Genomic DNA, 25,323 nt, shown 5'->3' on the forward strand with positions numbered 1-25,323 from the left:
ATACTCTCAAAGGTAAATCATATCTACAGGAGATCAGAGCTTGCCACTTTACAAAGCTCTCATTCGGCCACATCTTGAATATACAGTCCAATTTTAGTCTCCAGTCCTCAGGAAAGATGTGCTGGAATTGGAGAGGGTTCAGAGAAGGGCAACTAAACTAATAGGGGGGCTTTTAGATAGGCTTCTTAGTGTAATCAATATACAGGGATATGAGAAGTGTATGAGACCTACACACACCCCCATAGATTGAACTGGATAGATTGATTTCTTTTTCAACCTTACCAATTATGAAACCATAAGCACAGAGCATCCTTTATAAAAGAAAAAAGACTGACTGGAGTAATTGGATGACTTAAAACGGGATTTTATTTTACTACATGTATACAGTGCTTTACTTCTTGTAGATTGGAAACACCTGTATTAAATAGGAAATATATTTTAATGCTATGCATGAAATCATGGAAATCATAGATTTGATTATAATGCTAATGAAATTATTTTTATCAAATTCTGCTAAAAATGCCATTACATTTGACCAGTATTTATTATAAATGATCATATTATGTGAAGGCACTAAGGCTTTGTGGTATTTAATATCATTTCATCCTTGGCTTAATGTATAAATCTTACTTTGCTTAGCAGAGCCACATTCCACAATTTGTAAAAAGAAGAAGTCTTCCTTTAAGTTGCTCTTTAACTTCAGGAGACAAAGAATTAAGCTGTTGCTCCTTGACATTGAGAATGTCCTCATGTGCCTCTTTAAAGACTTCTGGACCCAATGCTTCCTCTACTCTTTGTTTCCAGGCTTCTAGCTTTGGTCTTTGTTCAAACACAGGAACCCCACTTGCAACTACCTACAAAACAAAAAACAAAGAATTGCTGAATCAGCTTCTTTCTACTTTTTAATTCAGATTTGTGGCCATAACATTAAAAAAATACTGACCCCCCAGTCTTCAGTAGTCTAAAACATATTTTAAAATATAGTTTCAAACAAATAGAAAATTGAATCTGCAGTCCTACGATAGTTGGTGTCCCAGTCTCTACTCATCAATGATGGAATGTGGATGAATGCTTCTAGCAGCATCCACATTCCATCCTGATGTATAAGTGATGATAAAAGCTAGAGTGGTAGCAACAATATTGGTTTAGAGACCACCAAGAAGAGCAGCTTTGGTAGACTGGTTGTCAAAGAATGATGTTTTTATCACATAGTTACATAATTACATAGTTAGTCTGGCCTAAAAAAGACACAAGTTCATCTAGTTCAACCAATAGAGGGAAAATATATATGTGAATGCATGATAATGGTTTTATTTAGACGTTTCGAGGAGGCACATCCTGAGGAAGACGAGCTTGTGCCTCGTTGAAACGTCAAAGAAAAAATGTTATCGTGTGTTCATCTTTCATGACCCGTGAGTGCTGCTCTCTCTTGGTTTATATACATATATAAATACATACTTATATATACGCAAATAAACACATATATATATATATACACACACACACGTACAAATACATACACATACTATACTTACATATACATACATATATACACAATCCCATACCCACAGTTGATCCAGAGAAAGGAAAAAAAAACCCCAATAAAGCATGATCCAATCTGCCTCAGCAGGGGAAAAAAATTCCTTTTGATCCCCCAAGAGACAATCGGATATTCCCTGGATCAACTTTACCTATAGATATTAGTATCCAGTTATATTATGTGAATCCTGGCCTTTCTTAAAACAATCTACTGAGCTGGCCAGAACCAGCTCTTAAGGGAGTCTATTCCACACTTTCACATCTCTTACTGTGAAGAAGCCTTTCCGAATTCGGGGATGAAATTGCTTTTCCTCCAGACGTAAAGAGTGCCTCCTTGTCCTCTTTAATGACCTTTAAGTGAATAACTTGAATAAATTCAGTTCCTCTAATCTCTCTCTCTCTGTATTCCCTGCCTCTCCTAATACAAGACAGGATTTTTCTCACTTTGGAAACCACAGCTTGGCATTGCGCATGCGATAATTAGGCTTATGATCTACCAAAACATCCAGATTTTTCTCCACCATTGACTCCCCCAGCTGTTCTCCTCCTAGTATACAGTATATGATACATGCATATTATTAGCCCCCTTAACTTTACATTTATCAATATTAAACCTCATTTGCCAAGCCTCATTGGCTTGTAAATTGGAGACCTCCTGCAAAGACGTTATTCCATTGGATAGCTTGGTGTCATCTGCAAACACTGAAATGGTACCTTTAATCCCAGACCCTATATAATTTATAAATATATTAAAAAGTAATAGTCCTAACACTAAACCTTGGGGTACACCACTTTGTTATCTTGGCTGTGTGCTTAGGGCCATTGTCCTGTTGGAAGTGGAACCATGACCCTAGTCTGAGGTCCAGAGCAGGTTTTCATCAAGGATGTCTCTGTACATTACATCATTCATCTTTCCCCTGATTCTGACTAGTCTCCCAGTTCCTGCCACTGAAAAACATCCCTACAGCATGATGCTGCCACCACCATGCTTCACTGTAGGGATGATATTGGCCAGGTAATTAGCGGTGTCCGAGTTTCCTCCAGACATGACGCTTGCCATTAAGGTTGAAGAGTTCAATCTTTGTTTCATCAGACCAAAGAATTTTGTTTTTCATGGTCTGAGAGTCCTTCAGGTGCCTTTTGGCAAACTCCAGGTGGGCTATCATGTGCCTTTTCCTGAGGAGTGGCTTCTGTCTGGCCACTCTACCATACAGGCCCGATTGGTGGAGTGCTGCAGAGATGGTTGTTCTTCTGGAACGTTCTCCTCTCTCCACAGAGAAATGCTGAAGCCTTGCAGAGTGACCATTGGGCTCTTGGTCATCTTCCTGACTAAGGCCCTTCTCCCCTGATCGCTCAGTTTGGCCAGGAGGCTGGCTCTAGGAAGAGTCCTGGGGGTTCGAAACTTCTTCCATTCATGGATGATGGAGGCCACTGTGCTCATTGGGACCTTCAATGCTGTCAACATTTTTCGGTACCCTTCTCCAGATCTGTGCCTCCATACAATCCTGTCTCGGACATCTACAGACAATTCCTTGGACTTCTTGGCTTGGTTTGTGCTCTGACATGCACTGTCAACTGTGGGGCCTTTTCAAATCATGTCCAATCAACTGAATTTACCACAGGTAGACTTTGATCAAGTTGTGGAAACATCTCAAGGATGATCAGTGGAAAGAGGATGCACCTGAGCTCAGTTTTGAGTGTCATGGCAAAGGCTGTGAATACTTATGTATATGTGATTGTTTTGTTTTTTATTTCTAATAAATTTGCAAAGATTTTAAACAAACTTCTTTCATGTTGTCATTATGGGTATTGTTTGTAGAATTTTGAGAAAAAAAATGAATTTAATCCATTTTGGAATAAGGCTGTAACATAGCAAAATGTGGAAAAAGTGTAGCGGTGTGAATACTTTCTGGATGCACTGTATGTCTTCTCTTTGTCCCCAATCACCCACTCCAGGTTATTTTGTAAAGGGCCTACATGCCTAGACCTGTCCTTTTTACTATTAATATATTTGAAGAATTTTTGGGGGTTTGTCCTACTATCTTTTCCAATTTGTCGTTGGTTTTGAATGTTTGCATCCTTTGTTTCCTCTTTACATATTCTGTTATATTCTTTGTAACCTTTAAACAATGATAGCGTTTCTTAATTTTTATATTTTTGCTGTAGTTATGATTTAGGGTGCTATTCCAGGTGAAATGTATATATCATAAAGAATTTAGAAAATTTAATTTGGTATTGTCCAGTACAGTATACAGTATCCAGCCCATGGATACAGTATATAGTATACACAGCAACTTGGAGTACAAGGACTTGTGCTTGTGTACTTGTGGGATACCCCATAAAAAGGGAGTGGAGGTTATCTCAACCTTTCTTGTGGAACAGGATCGATCTAGTTGACCATTGGCAGACTTTGTGTTTAGGTTATTGGACCATATCCTCACATCCAATATTTTCCTATTCAATGGGACCACATACCTCCAGGTACAGGGGGGTGTGATGGGGACATGCTGTGCCCCATCCTATGACAACCTGTACCTGGGGGGTTGGGAAAGACCACTATTTTCAGATGATGCCGCGTCGGTCTACCTTCGTCACATCCTTTTGTGGCGTTGCTACATCGACGATGTGCTGGTTGTCTGGTCGGGACCCCAACAAAATTTAAACAATTCAAGACTTTCATAGCTAACAACCAGTCCAATTTAAAATATACAATGTAATTTGACATGCACAGCATCCCTTTCTTGGATGGTAAACTTTTTTTTAACTCAGATGGATCACTATATACCACCCTGTACCACAAAGAGACTGTGGCAAACACATTACTGCACTCTACCAGTGCCCATCCTCGCCCCCTGGTACGCAGTATCCCTTAAAGCCAATACTTTAGGCTGTGGATTACCTTTGCCAGGGGTAAGTATTTTAAATTGGAGGCAAAGGCTCTATGGAACCGTCTCTTAGTCCAAGGGTACAGCAAAAAGGCCCTCAAAAAAGCTTATCAAAAAGCGAAACTTAACCAAACAGAAGAACTAATCTTTGCACCTAAAATCCACAAGAAAATGGACACCACTAAAGTGATTACGTGATTTACTGTGTATCAGGAACAAAGCACAGAAATACTTACTCGAAATTGGAACTTCCTCATTGAGGATAGTACCATCTTGAAATATGTACATAGTCGCCCTGAGGTGGTATTACGTCAATCTAAATCTGTGAGAGACAGTCTGGTTCATAGCGGATCATTCTACATTGGGAAAAAGAAAAGGATATCTGGGCGACAAATATAGAACCACCTATATTATATTGTACATGCCCATTGGAAAACATGTGGGTTTAGACATAGTTATGACCCAAAAGTAATCTCTTTCTTTGTCCTTGAGAAAATCCCCCAAAACCCAAGGGGTGGTGATTTTGACAAAAAAATATTAAAACAAGAGGCAAAATGGATATATAATTTAAAGTCAACTTCTCCTCTGGGGTTAAATACAGCTATGTCCTTTAAGCCATTTTATAGTATTTGAGAATTGAGAGTGATTTTGGGGATGGGAGATGCTCTTAATGGGATTATGTTGATATAATCGACTTTCCTACTTTTTAGAAGTTCCATTTATATAGTATATGCTTGTTAAATATTATTGTAAAGGAGTGTTGTTCATATTAACCTTGCTTATATAATTCTTATTGACCATAGGCTTTCTCTATTGTACCTCTGGACATGATGGCTGTGGGTTTCTGTGATGGGCCCTCGGGCACCCATCCAGGGTGGAAGAGTGATACTTTTCTCATAGCCATCCCTACCCGACAGAAGTTCCACCTCCAGATGGGAATGGCACTGCCGCGTGGTTTAAGGTGGCTCTGAATTGTGTAGTTCACATCCCGGGCCATGTTGGACCATGCGCATGCACACTAGTCTGGGTGCCCACACCGGACATGACGTAGTGGGCCGGGTTATGGCCCTGTCATGTCCAGTGAGACCATGCAATATAATGCGACCTGGCGGGTCTGTGAGACAGATGCGGCTCCAGTGGCATCTTTGCAATACAGACAAGCCTGTCAAAGAGAGTTAAGAGAGAACCTTAGATGCTGGCAGTGGCTGACTGCCTTACTAGCACATTATGTAGCCCTATGGAGTTGGTTGTGTGTGAAGGGGGATACCTTTTTGACATAACCAGGTGCTACTCTATTTGTTACATGTACATGGTGGATGTTGGATTGTGGGCTGTTGATGTTTATGGATCTATTGATGGGATGCTTTGGTATGGAGGATGAGGCTATGCATCCTTCCTCCCCCTATATATGGTGATGATTGTGTGGATTACGTGTTGGTATGATCTGTGGGGGGGGGGTGATTTGGATGTGGGTTATGTAGGTATGTTGGGGTATGTGTGTGGTATTAATGAAAGAGGGGGAGTAAGGGATTATATTAGGTGGGGTGGGGGGGTTTGGAGGGAGGACACATAAGGGGGTTTAGTGGGTTGGTTTAACGGATGATTTGGGATGTGTGCTCAGGGTGTGTGTTGTTATGGATACTGTATGTATTCCGGTGTGTGGGTGGCTAGCTGCGGGTGTATGTGTAGGCTGTTAGTGCTTGGCATTTATCTTGTTAGTCAGCAGTGTTTAGCTGTCGGCCCAGATGTATAGACATATATTGATGTAGTCTAATTACCTCTAATTTTCAATTATTGGGCACTGACTTAGTCCGTCTGAGTCTCGCATGCATGGTCCAGTGTCCATCAGACCTGCCCCTGTATTTTTGTCAGGTGGCTAGATGGCCATTCTATGACTCATACGCATTTGGATGGTTTAATGGCTATACTGTGGTGAATTTGGTGCGCACAGATACAGTATGCCCTTAGTTAAGACAATATTTTTATTCATGGTACCATATTGGATGTATAATATATTTTTTCTTTTTCTCTAAGCTTTATGACAGCTTAGATAATACTAATGTTCCCTGAAGACGCAGGGAAAATAAGTGTTATGCGAAACGCGTTGGAACTTTATTTCCAATTATGAAGTTGTCAATACATGTACTGTAAATGCAATAAGCCGCTATGCTGTTGTCTTGTATACATGATTTTTTATTCAATCCTAGATTTTAAAACCATGTTTGTACAAAAAAAAATGTCTTTTTTTTTTACACACGTTACATAGTTTATGTGGGCATCTCAAGTGACAGCCCCATATCATACAAAGTCCGGTTCTCCTATGTAGGAGTTGTTTTCTTCTCTTTTTGTGATTTATTTAATATATTATTAGGATGTGGATGTGGGATGTTGTCTGTAGAACTGGTAAACTACAATATGATTATGCAAGGACTTGTGTTCCGTGACCCTCTCGGCACATTGGTCTGGTGTTTACACCGCCCTGTCTCCACACCACACCACCACAGGCTTCAGTGCTTGAGTGTCTCTGTCCATACTCTCGCAGCAGCCCTTGGCTCAGAGTCCCAGGCTGGAATCAGCAGCACATCATGGAGCAGCCATTCGGCTGGGTGGATGGGATCACACTGGCTCTATTTCAACTGTGACAGGCGTGTTGTTCGCTAGAACCATGTGAGTGCATCTTAATATTTCTTCCTATTGTGTTAAAATAAAGAAGGTTTTACACTAGGGGAGCATTTCCCTTGTCTTTTCCCCTTCCTATCGTCGGTTACAGATTTCAGCATAGACCTTGTTGGTAATTTTTGTTGGGAGAGTCAAATCAAATGAACCTCACCTAATCAATGGTTCATTAGGTTGAAGAGCGCAGGACTAGAACCTTTTTCCCATATTTTTGGGCAAAGCACTTACATTTTTTTTTTTTTTTTACGTTTGTTTAATAAAAACACTACACTATTTGATTACATTTATTTTTAATTGGTGATAAAACAGGGGTGAGAACAGCTTTTCTATAGGGTAGAGTAGACTGAAAAGGTCTGAGCAGTGTGGGGATATATTCGTATTGTACTTTTTGCAGGGATCCCTGTAAATTGACTTACCGCTCTCTACAGGTGCTTGGAAAGCTGCGAGACAATCACATAAGCAGGTGGATGGCAAATATGGGGGTATGCTCAAAGTAGGGCTCTATTTTAATGGAAAGGTGTTCTGATGGGAAAAAAAAAACGAAGGGGAGTCTGTTTATACAAATGTGCTGGATGATTGACGCAAGCCGATTGATTTTCCCTGTATTTTGTCTAATATTGTTATTTACTTTGATCATCAGCTCTATCTAGTGGTCATACAATGGTATTTTCCTAAAATACCTCAATCAGTAAAATGCCATAGTATTGTCAGAGGTGGAGTTGATGATCATGGTAATTAAAGTAATACTATAGTCTTATTTTTTTTTTTAATTAAAAATAACAAACATGCTATACTTACCTGCTCTGTGCAGTGGTTTTACACAGAGCAGCCCAGATCCTCCCCTTCTCGGGGCCCTCTTTTGTGCTCCTGGGCCCTCCCTCCTGCTAAATGCCCCCACAGCAAGCAGCTTGCTATGGGGGCACCCGAGTCGCAGCTCCCTGTGTCCATTAAGACATGGAGTCATGGTCTGGCCCTGCCCCTTCTCTGCTCATTGGCTCACTTACTTACTGATTGACAGCAGTGGGAGCCAATGAGGGGGGAGTCTTGGGCAGCCGAGTCTCTCATGTAACATCGCTGGATCTAGATGGGTAAGTAATAGGGGAACTAAAGGGGACTGCTACACACAGATTTTTTTTATCTTAATGCATAGAATACATTAACATAAAATAACATCTGCCTTTAAAACCACTTTAATCATATTAGACAAAACATAAGGATAATTCATTATGACTGAGGGAATGCTTGTGAGGTTTCTTCAATTATTATTATCTTTTTAATCCCCCAAGGAGTTTGATAATTTAGGAAGGGTTGATCATATTTGATTTCTAGCTAAGATTATGCTGAATTTTTTAAACTGGTAATTATATCTACAGGCAGTCCCTGGGTTACAAACAAGATAGGGACTGTAGGTTTGTTCTTAAGTCGAATTTGTTCTTAAGTCAGAACAGGTACATTTTTTAAGTGTAGCTCCAGCCAAAAGAATCATTTTTATGTTTTTTGGATAGCATAGGGAAGGGTTAACACCCCTGTACCATTTTTTGCTGTCTGTGCCCCTGTTCAGAAGATTTCACCTCACTTTCTGTCCCTATGACATGGATTTTGAAAATTTTGGGTTGAGGTTCAGTGGAGACACCTTTTTCCCATGAGAACTCTTACAGGAGTGAATTTCCCTTCCTAGAGGTAGATTTCTTCTCACTTCCTGTTGTCTCCCTCCGTTTGTAAGTAGGAGTCGTTTGTAAGTTGGATGTTTGTAACCTGTAATGGTATTTAGGAATAACCTTTTAATTAAATGTATTTTTTAGGTAATACCCACTAGCAGCAATGAAGAAGAGGAATTGCCCTGTCCAACAATTGTTATCCTCTAAACGCAAATAGGTCTTGCCTGGGTGTCCCTCATCTTATTACACAATTAATTGCACTTTTGGCCCTCTGAGCTGAAACCAAAAATCACATACAGAAGCACCCACTCCATCCCTAGGAATGACTGATGTCACTGGGAATACCTACCACTTAAGGCACTGGCCATTAAGGGGGATTCCAAATTCCAATAATTCCCCCTGCCCACAAATCCCCACAACTACCAGCTAGGATTAAGGGCAAGAGGTATGTTTGACAGTATCCTTCCCCCATGCTATATTTTTACATCCCCTTGTCTATTTGCCCAGAAAATTGCATTTTTAATTTGACAGATTGAGCTCCTATTGATTTCAGTGGGGTTCCACTTGGACATCCAAACTTTTTTGAAGCTTAACAAACCCTGCTCGAGCTTAACACAAGATAGTTTGGCTCATCCCTAAGGGCTCTTTCACATGAAACTGACCTGCTCGATGAGAAGTTCTGCTAAATCACAGCTGAACAAGCTTTGAGTCAGGTATTTTTACAATTTTCAATTTATGTCCAGTGGACATGGGTGGGCCCATGATAGCTCTTTGGGTGTCTGTTTACATCAGGCTTCCTCTCATTCTTCACGTTTAGGCCCAGAAAAATATATATAGTCCCTTTGGACAGCCTCAGTGGTAGGCGGGTGTAAACAGACACAATAAACAAAGCCCTTTTTGGGTGGACTCGGAGGTAGGCAGGTGTAAATGGACACAATGGACACAGTCCCTTTGGGCAGACTCAGAAGTGGACACAAATCTGTTTACATCTGCTTGTCCATAGAGATGCATGGAGATTCCAATCAGGTTTGCCTGAAAAAGTGACAGGCTAACTTAATCGGAAAGCCCATCTGAAAGGGTCCTAATTTAAAAAATGTGTTCTGCGTTAAATGAATAACTATAATGATTATTGTAATTTTTTAAATTTCAAACTTTTTTTATTTGTCCAGAAATTGCACAGGACTTCTAGAGCTTTAAAGAGAGAGAGAGAGTGATGAGCCACTGCTCTAGCTCATACAGTTGTGCGTATACATTTCAATAAAAGTTATTGAGATATTGAGTTCTCTGAAAAATAGGGGTGTGGGGGCTGGAAAATATGAGATAGAAGCCTTACTAATCGGCTAGATATAATATATTTATTATTTACCAAATCTAAAAAAATTTATTTCGATCAAATGTATATTTTAGTCCTGACCCTAATAAATAAAATAAAATATGTAAAAAACCACTACACATTTTTTTTAACACATAGGCATCCATAATTTGCAGAAAAAAGTTCTCAGAACATTGACCTGCATTTTATTTTAGAACTAGGAGCCCAGAGTTAACCAGTGTGGTTCCTAGGATGTGACATCAGCAGCCCCAGACAGACTCAGAGGTGTCATTTAAATAATGCTCTTTAATATTCATCTGCTACCTATTTACTGTATGTTTGAAGCTCACTGAACAGTCTCTCTTTTATCTGATGAGAGGGTAGAAAAGCTGAGAGCAGTATTTTGCACAGAGCAGATACACCTCCTCTGCTCTGAACATACAACAATAAGCTTCTGCTAGGTTTACATGTTTGTGCACTCTGCTCCAATGGGCACTTCTGTTTCATTCGGGTATGGATCCACAAATCACATTTTATAATAAATAACTGTGCTGTCAGGACAGACAGTAATAGACATGAGTACTAACAAAGAAAAAAGTGGGGAAGCTTTTTAGGTAGACATAATTTGTGTAACTAGTCACAGAATTACTGTTAACTGAAACTCACTGACACTGCTAAATTTGACAACTAGACCTCAGTCATTTATGGTCAGATAGAGGTTAAATAATAATATTATACTTGTATTAGCATTATCTCACCTGCATAATCTCCACAAGAGCCACAAGATCTGCCAGTGAGATTTCATCACCAACAAGAAAAGGTCTGTCCTTCAAAAATGTTTCCTCCAGATGTTTAATGACAGCAATGAACTCAGCAAGGACCTGGTTCAGTTTTTCTGATTCAGCATTCTGGCCCAGTATTGCTGGAGTCATACACTGTAAAAAAAAAAAAAAAAAAAGTATGCAGATTTGTACTATTTTCCTCAAATTTATATAACTATGCATATTAAAGTTCAGTGAATAACAAAAAAAAAGAATGCTTATATATTTTCAATATTAAAGAAAACCTATACCAATAAACATATTGAGTAAGTCATATCCTAATACTTCAGTTGGGGTTGTCTAACTGTGTTGGGTTTAAGACTTTGAGATACTGACTTTGAGATGAGCTCAAAGTTTGGTCCAAACACAAGTTCGAACTGAACCTTGGCTGGTCAGGCATTTGTCTGAACAGACTTTTTACGCATTTGGCAGGAAACAAACATTATATATATATATATATATAGTAGCAGATTTTCTACCACTACTATGTAAGACAGCTTTCTGTCGATAGTTGCTAAGGAAATGGTAGGTGCTGGCACCTGCTGAGTCCTTAGGAACCAGTGGCACAAAAGTGTCTGGAATAGCTCTGATATCATTGTCCAAATATGCCCACACTATTGCACTGCTAAAATTGCTGCTCCCCGACAAATGGAAATTTTGAGAAAATGTGCTTTTGATTAGATACATGCTCCCATTGGAACCCAGCCCCAATTAGCCAATAGCCTTTACTGCTTTTTACAATTCATGTCAAAGGCATTCAACTCATCACCAAAACTTTAGCTTTATTAACTGAAAATACCTCGAACCAAACCCAGTTGTGTTCAGCGCATCCTTAAAGTGTTACTAAACCCAGAACCTGCATTCACTATATCTGATCTCCCACAGTACACATCACTTAAAAATGCAATTATTTTAGTAAATATAAACAAATAAATACCTTTTTTTTCTCATCAGCAGTTTTGTGACTTGTATCAGTTCCTAGTAAAGCTTGTAGGAGGAATTTTCATTCTCCCCTGATCCTCTGCCTGGACATGTCTGGACAGTGCTGATTGGCCCTGTGCTGATAACATGCACTCTCCCAAGAAAAAAAAAAACTCTCTAGCAAAACACACCAAACTGAGCATGTGCAGCCTCTCCCCTGGCTCTGTAAATATCAGGTTATTTTTTTGAGACAATGAAAAAAAGGAGGATCAGAGAGGCACGATCAAACAACCTTTATACACAATGCAAAGGATTAACCCCTTAGGTTCCACAGTGAGTATAACAAGCATGCTCTACTGCTCATACAGATTGATTTTACTGTTGTGGGTTTATATATATGTGGGTGAAGCTGTATTCACACCAGATGCAATTGTTTTAGAGCATGTAAATGGAACCATGATTTTATATTCAGACTTCAGCATGGGCTGTGAAGGCCAGCTTACTGGTATGGGAAAAAAGGTCTATGCAGCCAAAAAGTAATAGGCAAGATAGTTTGGCAAAGAATTTCAACACATTATGCTATTGTGAACATGAAATTGATACAATTCATTTATTTCATTGTTACATTATAAATGAACCTCCTTCCACCCACAATCTATAGATTCCCCCATGCAATGTCTCATGCTGTGGATACTATATTTTATGTCTTTTGATGGCCAGCTGTCAGACTGGGCTGTCACAGGCAGCTCTGGTTCCCACTAACAATTAGGAACTAATTTAGTTCCCAATGACATGACCACTAGTGATGGGTGAATGTGCTTGGTTTTGACTTGTGGGAGGTTTAGCAAATTCTTTATAACCTCTGCAATTTTCAAATTTTAATGTGAACCCCGAATTGATGGGAAAAGTAAAAATGGTAGCCGGCCGCACATCTAGAACCACCTTTATTGTAGATGCTTGAATAAACACGCAACCAAGGGCTACAGTAGAGGAATACAGAAAACAACAAACATCTTTCATCCTAGCTGTCCCAATTAATGGGAAATTAATCTTTAAAATCAATTCTTCCCATTTTCAAGTCCAATAGGCAAGAGATTGTCAAAGGGCAGGAGTAACTGGGTAACTATTACGAGGGTCATGTATCAATTAAATTTTTATTTTTGAATTACCATTTAGCAAGGAGCAGGTTTTTCAATAGGAATTTAAATAGGTATAACTTTGAAATGCACAATTCCTTTAAATAGCATTTAATGGAGATGTCTTTAACCTGTATGTTAAGTCATGCACCCGTGTGACGTACTAAAGCAAAAGTGGCATTTAAAAGAAAGAGGAAAGAAAAAGCAAAGAAAATAATATACAATTTTGTCACCTAATTATATTTCTAGTCCCTGGCTTGCTATTGTTTGTAAACAAAGCAGCCAAGCAGCCTGGGTGATGTCACTGACAACATGTTTGTGACTATATATGGTCACTAACATCAGCCACCAAAAAAAAGAAAAATTAAGAATGTCACAAGTTTCCCCCTAAAAATCCATGCCAGATCATTATATTTAATGAAAATAGTGGTATGGCATCTAAGGGAAGCACGCACACACATAAAACCAGTGTGGATTCCTCCTAAAAAGCATACTAGATCCTTTGGGTCTGGAACATATTTTAAAAGGAGTCCCTATGCAAAAAAAAAAAAAAAAAAAACAGCATGGGTTCACCCCCTCCCCCCCCCCCAAATCTATACCAGACTCCTACCTAAACCATACCATGCCTCAACACAGTAAGGGGACCCTGCCAGAGGCCCCACTGGCAAGGCACCATGTCCCAATGTTGTGGACAAGGGCCTCTTCCACACAATCCTGGTCCAATGGTTGTGAGAATTTGCAGGGTGGTTATGAAAATCTAAAAGCCCCCTTTAAAACCCTTAGTTCAGTGGTGTCCAAACTTGTTTCAAAGAGGGCCAGATTTGATGAAGTGAACATGTGTGAGGGCTGACCATTTTGCCTGACATTCTTTGGAATATTAAAATTAAATGAAAATTAACTATTTTATGCAAAGTTTATTGCAAACGGCATACTTTTCATTTCGTCACATGGACGACAAATCTAAACAGGTGTTAAATCACTCTGCTTTTTATATCCGAAGGCCAGATAAAAATCCAGGAAGCTGAAATATATGTCAGGAACATTGTAAAGTACATTACATATTATTGGTAATAAAGGTTGTCTTTAACGTTAAAAAAATATGAACAGGAACATAACACCAAGTATACATGATACAACTGATTTAGACCAACTGACATTAACTGAGATTTTACAATGTATTCATCGGAATTCTGAGCATGCATGCTCCCTTATCAGTAACACAAGGTTTAACCACATATAAGCGCTATATGAACCCACCAATGATGATTAATGATGGCAGCAACAATAGTCATGAATGATGCCAATGTAGAAAATAGAACATTGAAAAGTTTTATTCAAAATCAGTTCCATGTATGTATAAAACAGCAGGACACCTTGTACAATGAATGACCCCCACTGGATCTGCAATGGTGAAGCCAAAATTAGGGGGTTAAAAACTCACAGCTTGGTGACCATCCAGTGTGTGTGAAGGCCTAAAACCAGCCAGGAACAATGCAGCAATGTGGACAGTTGTGCCATGCTTGGATTGTGAGGAGATGAGAATGGAATGCCTCAATCCTGGACAGGGAAAGGTGGAAAAGGGGTCACACAATTCCCGGTATAAGAGGCAAGGAGGATCACCGTCTGTGGCTGCTCTGATTACCCACAATGAGTGCTGATCAGGAAGGGGACCCGGATGTGACATCAGACTCTGGGGGAAGGAGGACCAAAACAAGGCTTGAACCGCTATAGAGCGCAGCATGTGCGGTGACCCAACAGGGAGCCCAAGGAGTGCCTGCTTCTCGTATGGTTGTCCTGACAACTTTTCAATGTTCTATTTACTACATTGGCATCATTCATGACTATTATTGCTGCCATCAGTAATCATCATCGGTGATTTCATATAGAGCTTGTTAGTGGTTAACCCATGTGTGACTGATACTTTTGAATATCCCTCCTGGTAAATTTTGTTCCCGCACAGCTTCCCCAAGGTGTTATGCCAATTATCATAGAGAGGGTGGTCCTGTCATACTAGCGCCGGATTTATTTGTGGTTCTTATTGCTTCCTAATCAGGCTAAGTCTGAGGCCATACTGAGCAAGGGATATAAAGCTGGCAGGGATGGGAGGTGGGTGTTAATAATAGTGTATTCACAGGTAACAGGAACAACTTGAATTGGATGCAGCGAGCGGGCTGGGATGGACCATCATTTTGAGTATAAGTCATTCGAAACAGTAACATATATAAGAGGATGTATAAAATGAATGGAAAAATAACTAATATGGCATACGTGCAGTCCTGTGGCGTTGAAAGATGCAGAAATACCAGGGGTCCTGAGCAGTGCTCTGGGATTCACAGGGGCCACAACAATAGATTTTTTCAAAATGACCTGTGGAGCCATATAAAAAGCAGCATGTGGGCTGCAATCGGCCCACGGGCCGGACTTTGGACATGCCTGCCTTAGTTACTCATTCACAGAAAAATTAAATAGTAAAAAAAAAAAACCATACACACAAACCCACAAGGATAAAATTCTTTGTTAACACCCCCTCCCCCCACCCCCATAAAATGTCCCATAGTGTAAATACATTATCAATGACGTCATCTAGTGTTCTAGACCCAGTGTCAAAAACGGTAAACTCAAAAAAAATTATCTGCACATGACAATCATGTCCTTATTGACTGAAGAACAAGTGGCTGGCTGCTGAATGTCAACAAATTATCCGGAGATGAGTCCCCAGAAATGCCCACTGGCTTGTTTACAATATAAAACAGGCCAGCAAGCAGTAGGATCCTTTGTTGCTAGGGCACTAGTGGCTTACTGCGCCCTAGAAACCAAAGAGGTTGTGTGGCCTCTTGCAACTAATGAGGCTGGCAGCTCCCACACAGGAAAGTTGTCATTTAGTGACAGTAGTATACCACCACTAACTGATAGACTTCTGGAAACAACCAACAGAAAAAAAATTCAGCAGTGCACACCCTGCATTACCCCAAACTTAAATGTCATCCCTAACAAATACTATGTCATATCTGACATATTGATCGCTTTACGGTACAGATGAACAATGAACAAAAACACACTGCAAAAGAAACCCAGGAGCTCTTGAAGGAAGAGAAGTGGAATATTCTTCAAGGGTCTAGTCAATCACCTGATCTCAACCCAATTGAGCATGCATTTCACTTGCTGAAGGCAAAACTAAAGGCAGAAAAACCCACAAAGAACAACTGAAGACAGCTGCAGTTAGTGTCTAAGAAAGCATCAGAAAGGTCTGTGGTAATGACCATGGGTTCCAGACTTCAGGCATTCATTGCCAGTAAAGGATTCTCAACAAAATATTAAAATGGAAAATGTTATTTATGATTACATTAATTTGTCCAATTACATTTGAGCCCCTGAAAATGGGGGGACTGTGTATAAAAATGTTTGCAGTTCCTAAACATTGTACTTGATATTTATGTTCAACCCCTTGAATTAAAGCTGAAAATATGCACTTCAAATTTATTTGGATTGTTATATTGAAATTTTTTTTCTGCTGGCATACAGAGCCAAAAGTATGAAACTTGTGCCTGTGTCCAAATATATATGGATCTAACTGCATGTACCGGACATCTTGGCTTTAACCACTTAATGACCAGGCCATTTTTTTGTGACACAGCACTGCTATTTTAACTGACAATTGTGTGGTCGTGCAACGCTGTACCCAAAAAAAAAAAAATGATGTCCTTTTTTTCCCCACAAATAGAGCTTTCTTTTGGTGGTATCTGATCACAAATAGAGCTTTCTTTTGGTGGTATCTGATCACCTTTGCGATTTTTATTTGCTGCGCTATAAACAAAGAAATCGGGACAATTCTGAAAAAAAAAAATATATATATTTTTTACTTTCTGCTATAAAACATTCCCAATGAAAAAAAAATACATTTTTTCATAATTTTAGGCCAATATGTATTGTGATATATATTTTTGGTAAAAAAAAAAAAAATCCCAATAAGTGTATATTGGTTGGTTTGTGCAAAGGTTATTGCATCTACAAACTAGGGGATAGATTTATGTCATTTTTATTTATTTTTTCTTTTTCTAGCAATGGCGACGATCAATGATTTTTAGTGGGACTGCAACATTACGGCAGACAGATCGGACGCTTAACTGACACTTTTGGGAGGGACCAGTGACATTACTACAGTAATCAGTGCTAAAAATATTCACAGTATTAATGACACTGGCAGGGAAGGGGTTAACACCAGGGGCACTCAAAGGGTTAAATCTGTCCCTAGGAGGTTCTTTCTAACTGTGTGGGGGATGGGCTTGCTGGATGAACACAGAGATCTGTGTTCCTATATAGGAGGACCACAGGATCCCTGTGTTCATTACTGACAGAACAGCTGTCTGCTGTGTTTACAACGGCAGACCCCCGTTCTATCTCCATGGGGAGCGATCGCAGGTGCCTCGCAGCAGTTGTGGCCGCCAGACCCGCTGATTGGCTCCTCCACGCTAGCAGGTCCTGCAAAACGACGTACAGTTACGTTGCTTCGCGGGACAGAGCCGACTTGCCGCAGTAAATGTACTGCTGTCAGTCCGCAAGTGGTTAATAAAGGAGTAGAGGTAGTTCACTTAGCAAAGTGTATGTTAATTTTGAAAAAATTAAAAAATGTTAGTAACAAGGCTAAGCCTGTGATCATTTTAAATACTCAGTCACATGCTAGTAAAACTTTACCTTTTTTTTAACTTTCTAATTTTATTTAGTATTTAAAATGAAAACAGGTACACCTTATATACTAATATTTACTCTGCTAGGTCAACAGTATTTACTCCATTTAGTAAATTATCATCAAAACTTTGCAATGAAAATCAAGAAGTTTTAACATACAATGGGCAAGTAAGGCTTCCGCCACACTCATCTGTTGTTATAAATTATACATGACAAAAAAATATTTAAAAGATTAACACATATATTGATAAGATTGCTTTTATAATGCTCTTCTCCTCTTTACTTAAAACATTAAAACTAAGGGGCGTGGCCGCAGCGAGACTGCATGGACGTCTGAGTGTGTAGCTCCGCCGGACCAGGGAGAATATCGGCATCCATCGGCGCCCTAAGGCTTCGTTTCTCAGCCAGACCATCCCCGATCGACTGCTACACACCCCAGACAAGAAAGAATGACCGCACTTCTGATGGATTTTCAAGGAAAGGAGTATCTTTATTCCACATCAACCAAATGGCAGGTACAGGTACACACTGTGATTGCAGGACAATAGGTGGACGCGTTTCACGACTGGATATGTCGCTTATTCATCACCAAATTCATTCTGGATGTGCACCGGCCATATATACCCCCCATACATGCAGCTGGCAACAATTAAGTTCATCAAACTAGTTGTTCCTCCCATCGGTCAGCTGTTGGGAATCCATGGCCGGATTGCACAGGCAGAATGACCCCAGCAAATACAAACTTGAACACACTTATGTAAAAAACATTTTACATTTTCATTATGTATATAAATGAAATAAAATAAGTATTCTAATGATAAAGTGTTGAAATAAAAAATAATCAAGAATGAAAAGCAATCCAAAGTAGACAACATAATCAATATTAGTGATGCATTTTATCATATATCATATCTGATATGTGTATATCTAGTATAGATAAAAAGAAGAATATGTGTGGAAAGCTTTGTAAAAGTGACTTTGAAAATGAAAATAGTGATAATTATCATAAAAAATAAAAAATAAAAGTGTATATTGATAAAATAATTTCTTGTTATGTGTAAAGTGTCACAAAAAAATCTTGAGTTCTGAAAAATCAATTTCGCCGATGTTTTTTTAAAAAAATATGTGTGAATGAAAGAATAATAAAATGTATATCAGAGAGGGAGTCACGTGGAAGCATCTCCCCTCCGTATTTTCTGCCCAATAGTCATATGTGAAACAATATAATAATGTAAAAAATGAAAAACAGAGGAAAAATTAATTCCTGCATAAATTGTCGTGTGTATGTCTCAAAAGTACATTTTCACTGAAACACATATGGGTGAAAAACACTACTAAAAATATATCTGTAAAAATACATGAGAAAAAATTCTCTCGCATATGTAGTCCATGCATTTTTGGGAAGCAAAAATAAAAATAATGATCTCGGTATGTAGACAAACACGCCTAGTTCACGGTATCCAATATGATATATAGAAAGGATACATAGTGCATAATGATATAGCCAGTGTTCCTTTAAGTTGCAATATGTATCAATTTAAATGTTACATTAATATATCATGCATGACAACACATTGTTATATTAAGAACAATACAAACACTGTTATGCACTTGCTTTCTCATGGACTGAAATTTCCTATATAGTGTTAAAAACCAAATTCTCTCTCTGTATGAAGACCTTCGAAGAAGGCCCTCAAACAAGAGAGAAAAATTCTTTGGGAAGAAAAAAGGAATACAAAACACATACAAGAACGGGTATGGTTGACTATATATCCATTGGCTGAATCTATCTAGATATGGTTTTCCCTTTAGTGTTGGAATAATCAACCATTATTGTAAAAAACCCGATCTTTTAAAATCGGCCAATGTATGGGCGAATGTGGGAATTAGTCTCATCAGAAATTTTTTCTCATGTATTTTTACAGATATATTTTTAGTAGTGTTTTTCACCCATATGTGTTTCAGTGAAAATGTACTTTTGAGACATACACACGACAATTTATGCAGGAATTAATTTTTCCTCTGTTTTTCATTTTTTACATTATTATATTGTTTCACATATGACTATTGGGCAGAAAATACGGAGGGGAGATGCTTCCACGTGACTCCCTCTCTGATATACATTTTATTATTCTTTCATTCACACATATTTTTTTAAAAAAACATCGGCGAAATTGATTTTTCAGAACTCAAGATTTTTTTGTGACACTTTACACATAACAAGAAATTATTTTATCAATATACACTTTTATTTTTTATTTTTTATGATAATTATCACTATTTTCATTTTCAAAGTCACTTTTACAAAGCTTTCCACACATATTCTTCTTTTTATCTATACTAGATATACACATATCAGATATGATATATGATAAAATGCATCACTAATATTGATTATGTTGTCTACTTTGGATTGCTTTTCATTCTTGATTATTTTTTATTTCAACACTTTATCATTAGAATACTTATTTTATTTCATTTATATACATAATGAAAATGTAAAATGTTTTTTACATAAGTGTGTTCAAGTTTGTATTTGCTGGGGTCATTCTGCCTGTGCAATCCGGCCATGGATTCCCAACAGCTGACCGATGGGAGGAACAACTAGTTTGATGAACTTAATTGTTGCCAGCTGCATGTATGGGGGGTATATATGGCCGGTGCACATCCAGAATGAATTTGGTGATGAATAAGCGACATATCCAGTCGTGAAACGCGTCCACCTATTGTCCTGCAATCACAGTGTGTACCTGTACCTGCCATTTGGTTGATGTGGAATAAAGATACTCCTTTCCTTGAAAATCCATCAGAAGTGCGGTCATTCTTTCTTGTCTGAAGCTATCTTGGATTGCGGATCCGACCGGCACCTGATCCTAGCCTCACCTGGAGCGGTCTACCCTGTTTGGATTTTGCTACACACCCCAGCCTTCCTGCCTGATGGCCAAAAAGAAGAAGGAGACTGGCCACCCGAGGCAGCTCCAGCACTTTTTCATGCCCCAGGACAGGCCGCGCGGCCAAGATGGCGGCGGTGGCGGATCTCCGGCCTCGACTAGCGGGACGTCCCATTCCTCGCTCAGTCCTCCACAGATCTCGGCACAGAAAGCGGGCCAACCTCGATCGCCAGCAGCATCGACCCCGATGTCCAGGAGCCCCGTCAAGAGCAAGCCCAGACTGTCGGAGGGAGCTCCGGCGGAGGTAAGCCAGGGGGATCTGTCCTCTATGGACTCCACCAGGGAGCTTCCCCCTAACTTCGACTCCTTTCCTGCTAGTGACAGACCGGTTTCTGAGGCTAGGCTTAAGGACATGATGACATCCCTGCGGGCATCCATGCACGCAGATGTCATGGAATGTGTCAGCGCATTTAAAGTGGAGGCCAGAGCCCTGGGGGGTCGCATGGACAGAGTTGAAACTAAGATGGGGGAATTTGCAGCATCCCACAACGAGCTAATAGATGCCCATTACTCCCATGAGGATGAGATCGAAAAGCTCCAGGCCAAAATTGCGGATATGGAGGACCGCTCCAGGCGGAACAATGTTAAAATCAGGGGGGTCCCGGAGTCTGTGCTTCCCGGTGACCTGGATAGCTATGCACGTGCCTTTATCCTGGCGGTCCTCCCGCAAACCCCTATATCTGAGTTGGTTATTGATAGGATCCACCGCCTGCCTAAGCCATCCTTTCTCCCTGATGAGATTCCCCGGGATGTCATTATGAGGGTGCATTTCTACCATGTGAAAGACAATCTCATGTCAGTGTTCCGGAGGAAGACCCCCATCCCGGAGACATACTCCAGGATCCAATTGTTTGCGGATCTATCGCAATATACATTGCAAAAGAGGAGAGCCCTGCACCCGCTGACTAAAGTACTCAGAAATCATTCCATAGTTTACAGGTGGGGGTTCCCTGTCAAACTTGCAGTAACCTACAACAATAAGACCCACAATGTCTCCTCCATGCAGGAGGGCCTGGATCTGCTCCGGACATGGGGTATCCTCCCTGATCAAGACCCCACCCCGCGGGAGCCCTCTGATCGCATATCTCCGCTGTCTGAGGAATGGCAAACGATCACACAAGGCAAGAAAGGGAAGAAAAAGGCCAAGGGCCAGCCCACCCAGGCTGCTTCGCATAATTCCTCTCCCTGAGTCTGGCCACAGGGCTCGCATACCTTTCTCCCCCCCATGATTTTGTGCAGTATACCTGCTCACGAGACTTGTTTCAGCTTCTCAACCGTTAACAGAGCTACTCCAATGAGCTCTTTCGTTTTAATATTCTTTGTTTTCACCTTGTTATTTTGTTTTTCTGGTCAGCCGAAACATGCCTGGTTTTGCACACATCAACGTACCCTACCTGCAGCCGGAGCCCGCAACCTTGAATGGGGATCCCTGTCACCGCTCTTTAGAGGTAATGGCCCAGGCAACACTCTATATTCTTCTACTTTTCTACCATGACTGTAACTGTTACATCCCTGAACGTACATGGCCTGAATCACCCTGCCAAGCGGGCGTCAATGTGGCGCGAGGCCTTAACCCTCAAGAGTGATGTCCTCTGTATACAGGAAACCCACTTTCATCGTTCTGCAACCCCTACACTATCTCATAGGAGTTTCCCGCATATATTCATGGCTTCTGCTGATTGCAAACGCAAAGGAGTCCTCATAGCCGTCAAAGACACAGTGGCCTTTTCACTACGTACTGCAGTTTCTGACCCCAACGGTCGCTACCTTTTGCTACAATGTGATATCAATAATGCCCCCTTTACAATTTTGTCTGCCTATGCCCCCAACTCACACCAGCCGCGGTTCTGGAGGAAAATGTTCCGCTTGCTGGACAGACATAGATATGGATCCGCGGTTGTGTGTGGGGACTTCAATATGACAGCTGACCCGTCCTTGGACATCTCTTCCTCGCCTAAACGTCGCCCTCCTGCCCTTCAATCCATGTTGCACGAGGTGGAGATGTTTGATGTCTGGAGATGTCATCACCCGGGGGAACGTGACTACTCTTTTCACTCCTCCAGATACAATATGTACTCCCGTATTGACATGATCCTGGTTGACAAACACTTGCTGCAAATGACTGGGAAGTCTTCCATCCATGACATTGCCTGGTCGGACCATGCCCCTGTGTCCATAACGATACAGGAGGCTCGTTCTCCAGGCATGGCCTACATTTGGAGAGCAAACACTCAGGTCCTGGACACCCCTCAATATGCCTCTCACCTGGAGAGGCACCTTGTGGAATATTTCTCACACAATGCGGGTTCAGTTTCTGACCCAACGGTAGTATGGTGTGCCCATAAGGCCTTTATCCGTGGTATTTTTATTAAATTGTGTGCACGGCTTAAGAGGCAGAGGACGCGGCAGCTGGACCATATCTTGGCTGAGATTCGCAGATTGGAACCTATAAATAAGACCACCCCAAACCCTACTCTGTCCCTTCAATTGACCAAACTCAGATCTGACCTGCGCAGTATGTTGATAGCGCAACAGGACAAATGTTTTAGGGCCCTTAAACTCTCCCACTATTCAGCGGGTAATAAAGCCGGGAAGCTCCTGGCCTCCAAGCTCAGAGCTAGGCGGGTCAAGGATAGGATAGCCTATCTACTAGATCCTGTGACCAAGGCGAAAATTCTAAACCCTCAAGATATAGCAAACGCGTTTGCTAGCTATTACGAATCCTTGTACAATTTAAAAGATGACGCGTCCACCCCCCAACCGACAGAACAGCTTATCTCCGATTTCTTAGCTTCTATTGACCTGCCTGCGCTTTCCCTTCCCCAACTGCAAACTTTGAACGCCCCGATAACACAGGCTGAAGTAGAACGAGCTATACAAACACTCCCTTCTGGTAAGTCCCCTGGACCAGATGGTCTACCCAATCTGTATTATAAGAGATTCGCACAAATACTCAGCCCCCATTTAGCCTCGATGTATGCGGCTGCGGTGTCCTCTGCCTCTCTACCTAGGGAAATTCTTCAAGCACATGTAGTAACGCTACCCAAACCAGGGAAAGAGCCGGTATCCCCTCCCAACTTTAGACCGATATCCTTGTTAAATACCGATGCAAAGTTGTATGCCAAGGTCCTGGCTCTTAGACTTCATCCCATATTGCCTGCTCTTATTGATCCGGACCAATCCGGATTTGTACGTGGTCGCCAGACTTCTGACGCGACTAGAAGGGTTATAGGGCTTATAGACAGGGCGGGATCTGGTCGGGTGCCTTCTCTGCTGCTCTCGTTGGATGCGGAGAAGGCATTCGACCGGGTACACTGGACCTACATGACGGCAGTGCTGCGGCGGTTTGGCTTTCATGGTCCCATTTTGAACGCAATTCTAGCGTTGTATTCTAACCCTTCAGCGAAGGTTTACACCTCTAACATGTTATCGACAGCATTTGACATAACCAACGGAACGAGGCAGGGCTGCCCACTATCCCCATCCATCTTTAATTTGCTTATTGAGCCACTGGCGGCGGCAGTTAGATCTTCCCCCCACATAAAAGGCCTTGTGACCGCCTCGGGCTCCCATGTAATTAATCTTTTTGCTGATGATGTAATCATCTTCATGACGGACCCAGAGAGGTCACTGGCCGCCACACACTCACTACTGCAGAGATTTAGTCTGATTTCCTATTACAAGGTGAACTTTACAAAGTCCCTGATCCTGCCTTTGGGCCTTCCCCAGCTGCTTTGTCGTAAATTGCAACAGAAATACCCCTATACCTGGAAAAGGGACTATATACCCTATCTGGGTATCCTATTGACCCCTAAAGTGGATCAGTTGGCTATAACTAACTACCCCCCTTTGATTGCCAAGATCTCACAGGAATGCCAACGAATAGCAAAAACCGAGCTCACATGGTCGGGACGCCTTGCCTCGTTCAAGATGGTTCTCCTGCCCCAAATTCTCTACATCTTTCGGTCCTTGGTAGTCCCAGTTTCTCGGGGCATTCTCAACTCCTTGCAAAGGGCACTGAGGGGGTTGGTATGGAGGGGGAAGAGACCTAGGAGCGCACACTCGTTCCTTATCAAACACTGGTCCGCGGGGGGGATGGGTATGACCGACATCAGGGATTATCTCCTTGCCTCTCATCTGACCCAACTGCGCCATTGGGTAGATCCCGGATCCCATGCAATTTGGAGCTCCATGGAGGCTGGTGTTTGTCCTTCCCATCCTCTGCGGACGATGCTCTTGGCAGATGTATGGAACCCCGTGCCACTGGAGGGACTGCCTATTTCGGTCAGGGCCTCCCTGTTGGCATGGAGGGCGTTCGTAAAACAGGACATTCCGGCCCCCCTGAAGGCGTGGGTTCCCGTGCCGCTGGGGGTGCTGGAAATGGCCATACCTCACTCGTCCTTTGGGGTGTGGAGAAACAAGGGTATTAACAATGTTGACCATATCCTGTCAGGCGACACTCTCAAATCCTTTGAGGATCTGCAGAGGGAGTTTAAACTTCCGGCCTCTGAACACTATCGATACATACAGGTGGCACATCTTTTCCGATCATTGCCGTCCCCGCATATCCACTTGCCTTCGAGAGGTTGGTTGTTCATGTTGGGCAATCTACGCTCGGTCAAGGGCACATCTCTATTCTACAACCTGTTTCAAGCCAAAATGGATTTTAGCACATCCACTCCCTTCACAAAATGGGAGGCGGATCTAGGGGAAGTGTTTACAGCTGCCCAATGGAAAA

At 41.2% G+C, this 25,323-nt stretch overlaps 1 protein-coding gene across 1 annotated transcript in view; it reads right to left on the reverse strand.

Moving 5' to 3' along the window:
- Positions 1 to 554: 554 nt before the first annotated feature.
- The window catches only part of LOC309559181 (glutathione S-transferase theta-1-like), a 60,384-nt gene continuing 35,615 nt past the window's right edge, over positions 555 to 25,323 (reverse strand). The window contains exons 4-5 of the mRNA XM_082262367.1: positions 10,829 to 11,005; positions 555 to 854 (exon numbers count right to left, since the gene is read on the reverse strand). Of these exons, the coding sequence (XP_082118493.1) occupies positions 636 to 854; positions 10,829 to 11,005 (396 nt within the window). The 3' untranslated portion in view covers positions 555 to 635. The remainder of the gene's footprint in view (positions 855 to 10,828; positions 11,006 to 25,323) is intronic.

Source organism: Pelophylax lessonae (genome assembly GCF_965119305.1).
Source record: "Pelophylax lessonae genome assembly, chromosome: 1".
Taxonomy (NCBI): domain Eukaryota; kingdom Metazoa; phylum Chordata; class Amphibia; order Anura; family Ranidae; genus Pelophylax; species Pelophylax lessonae.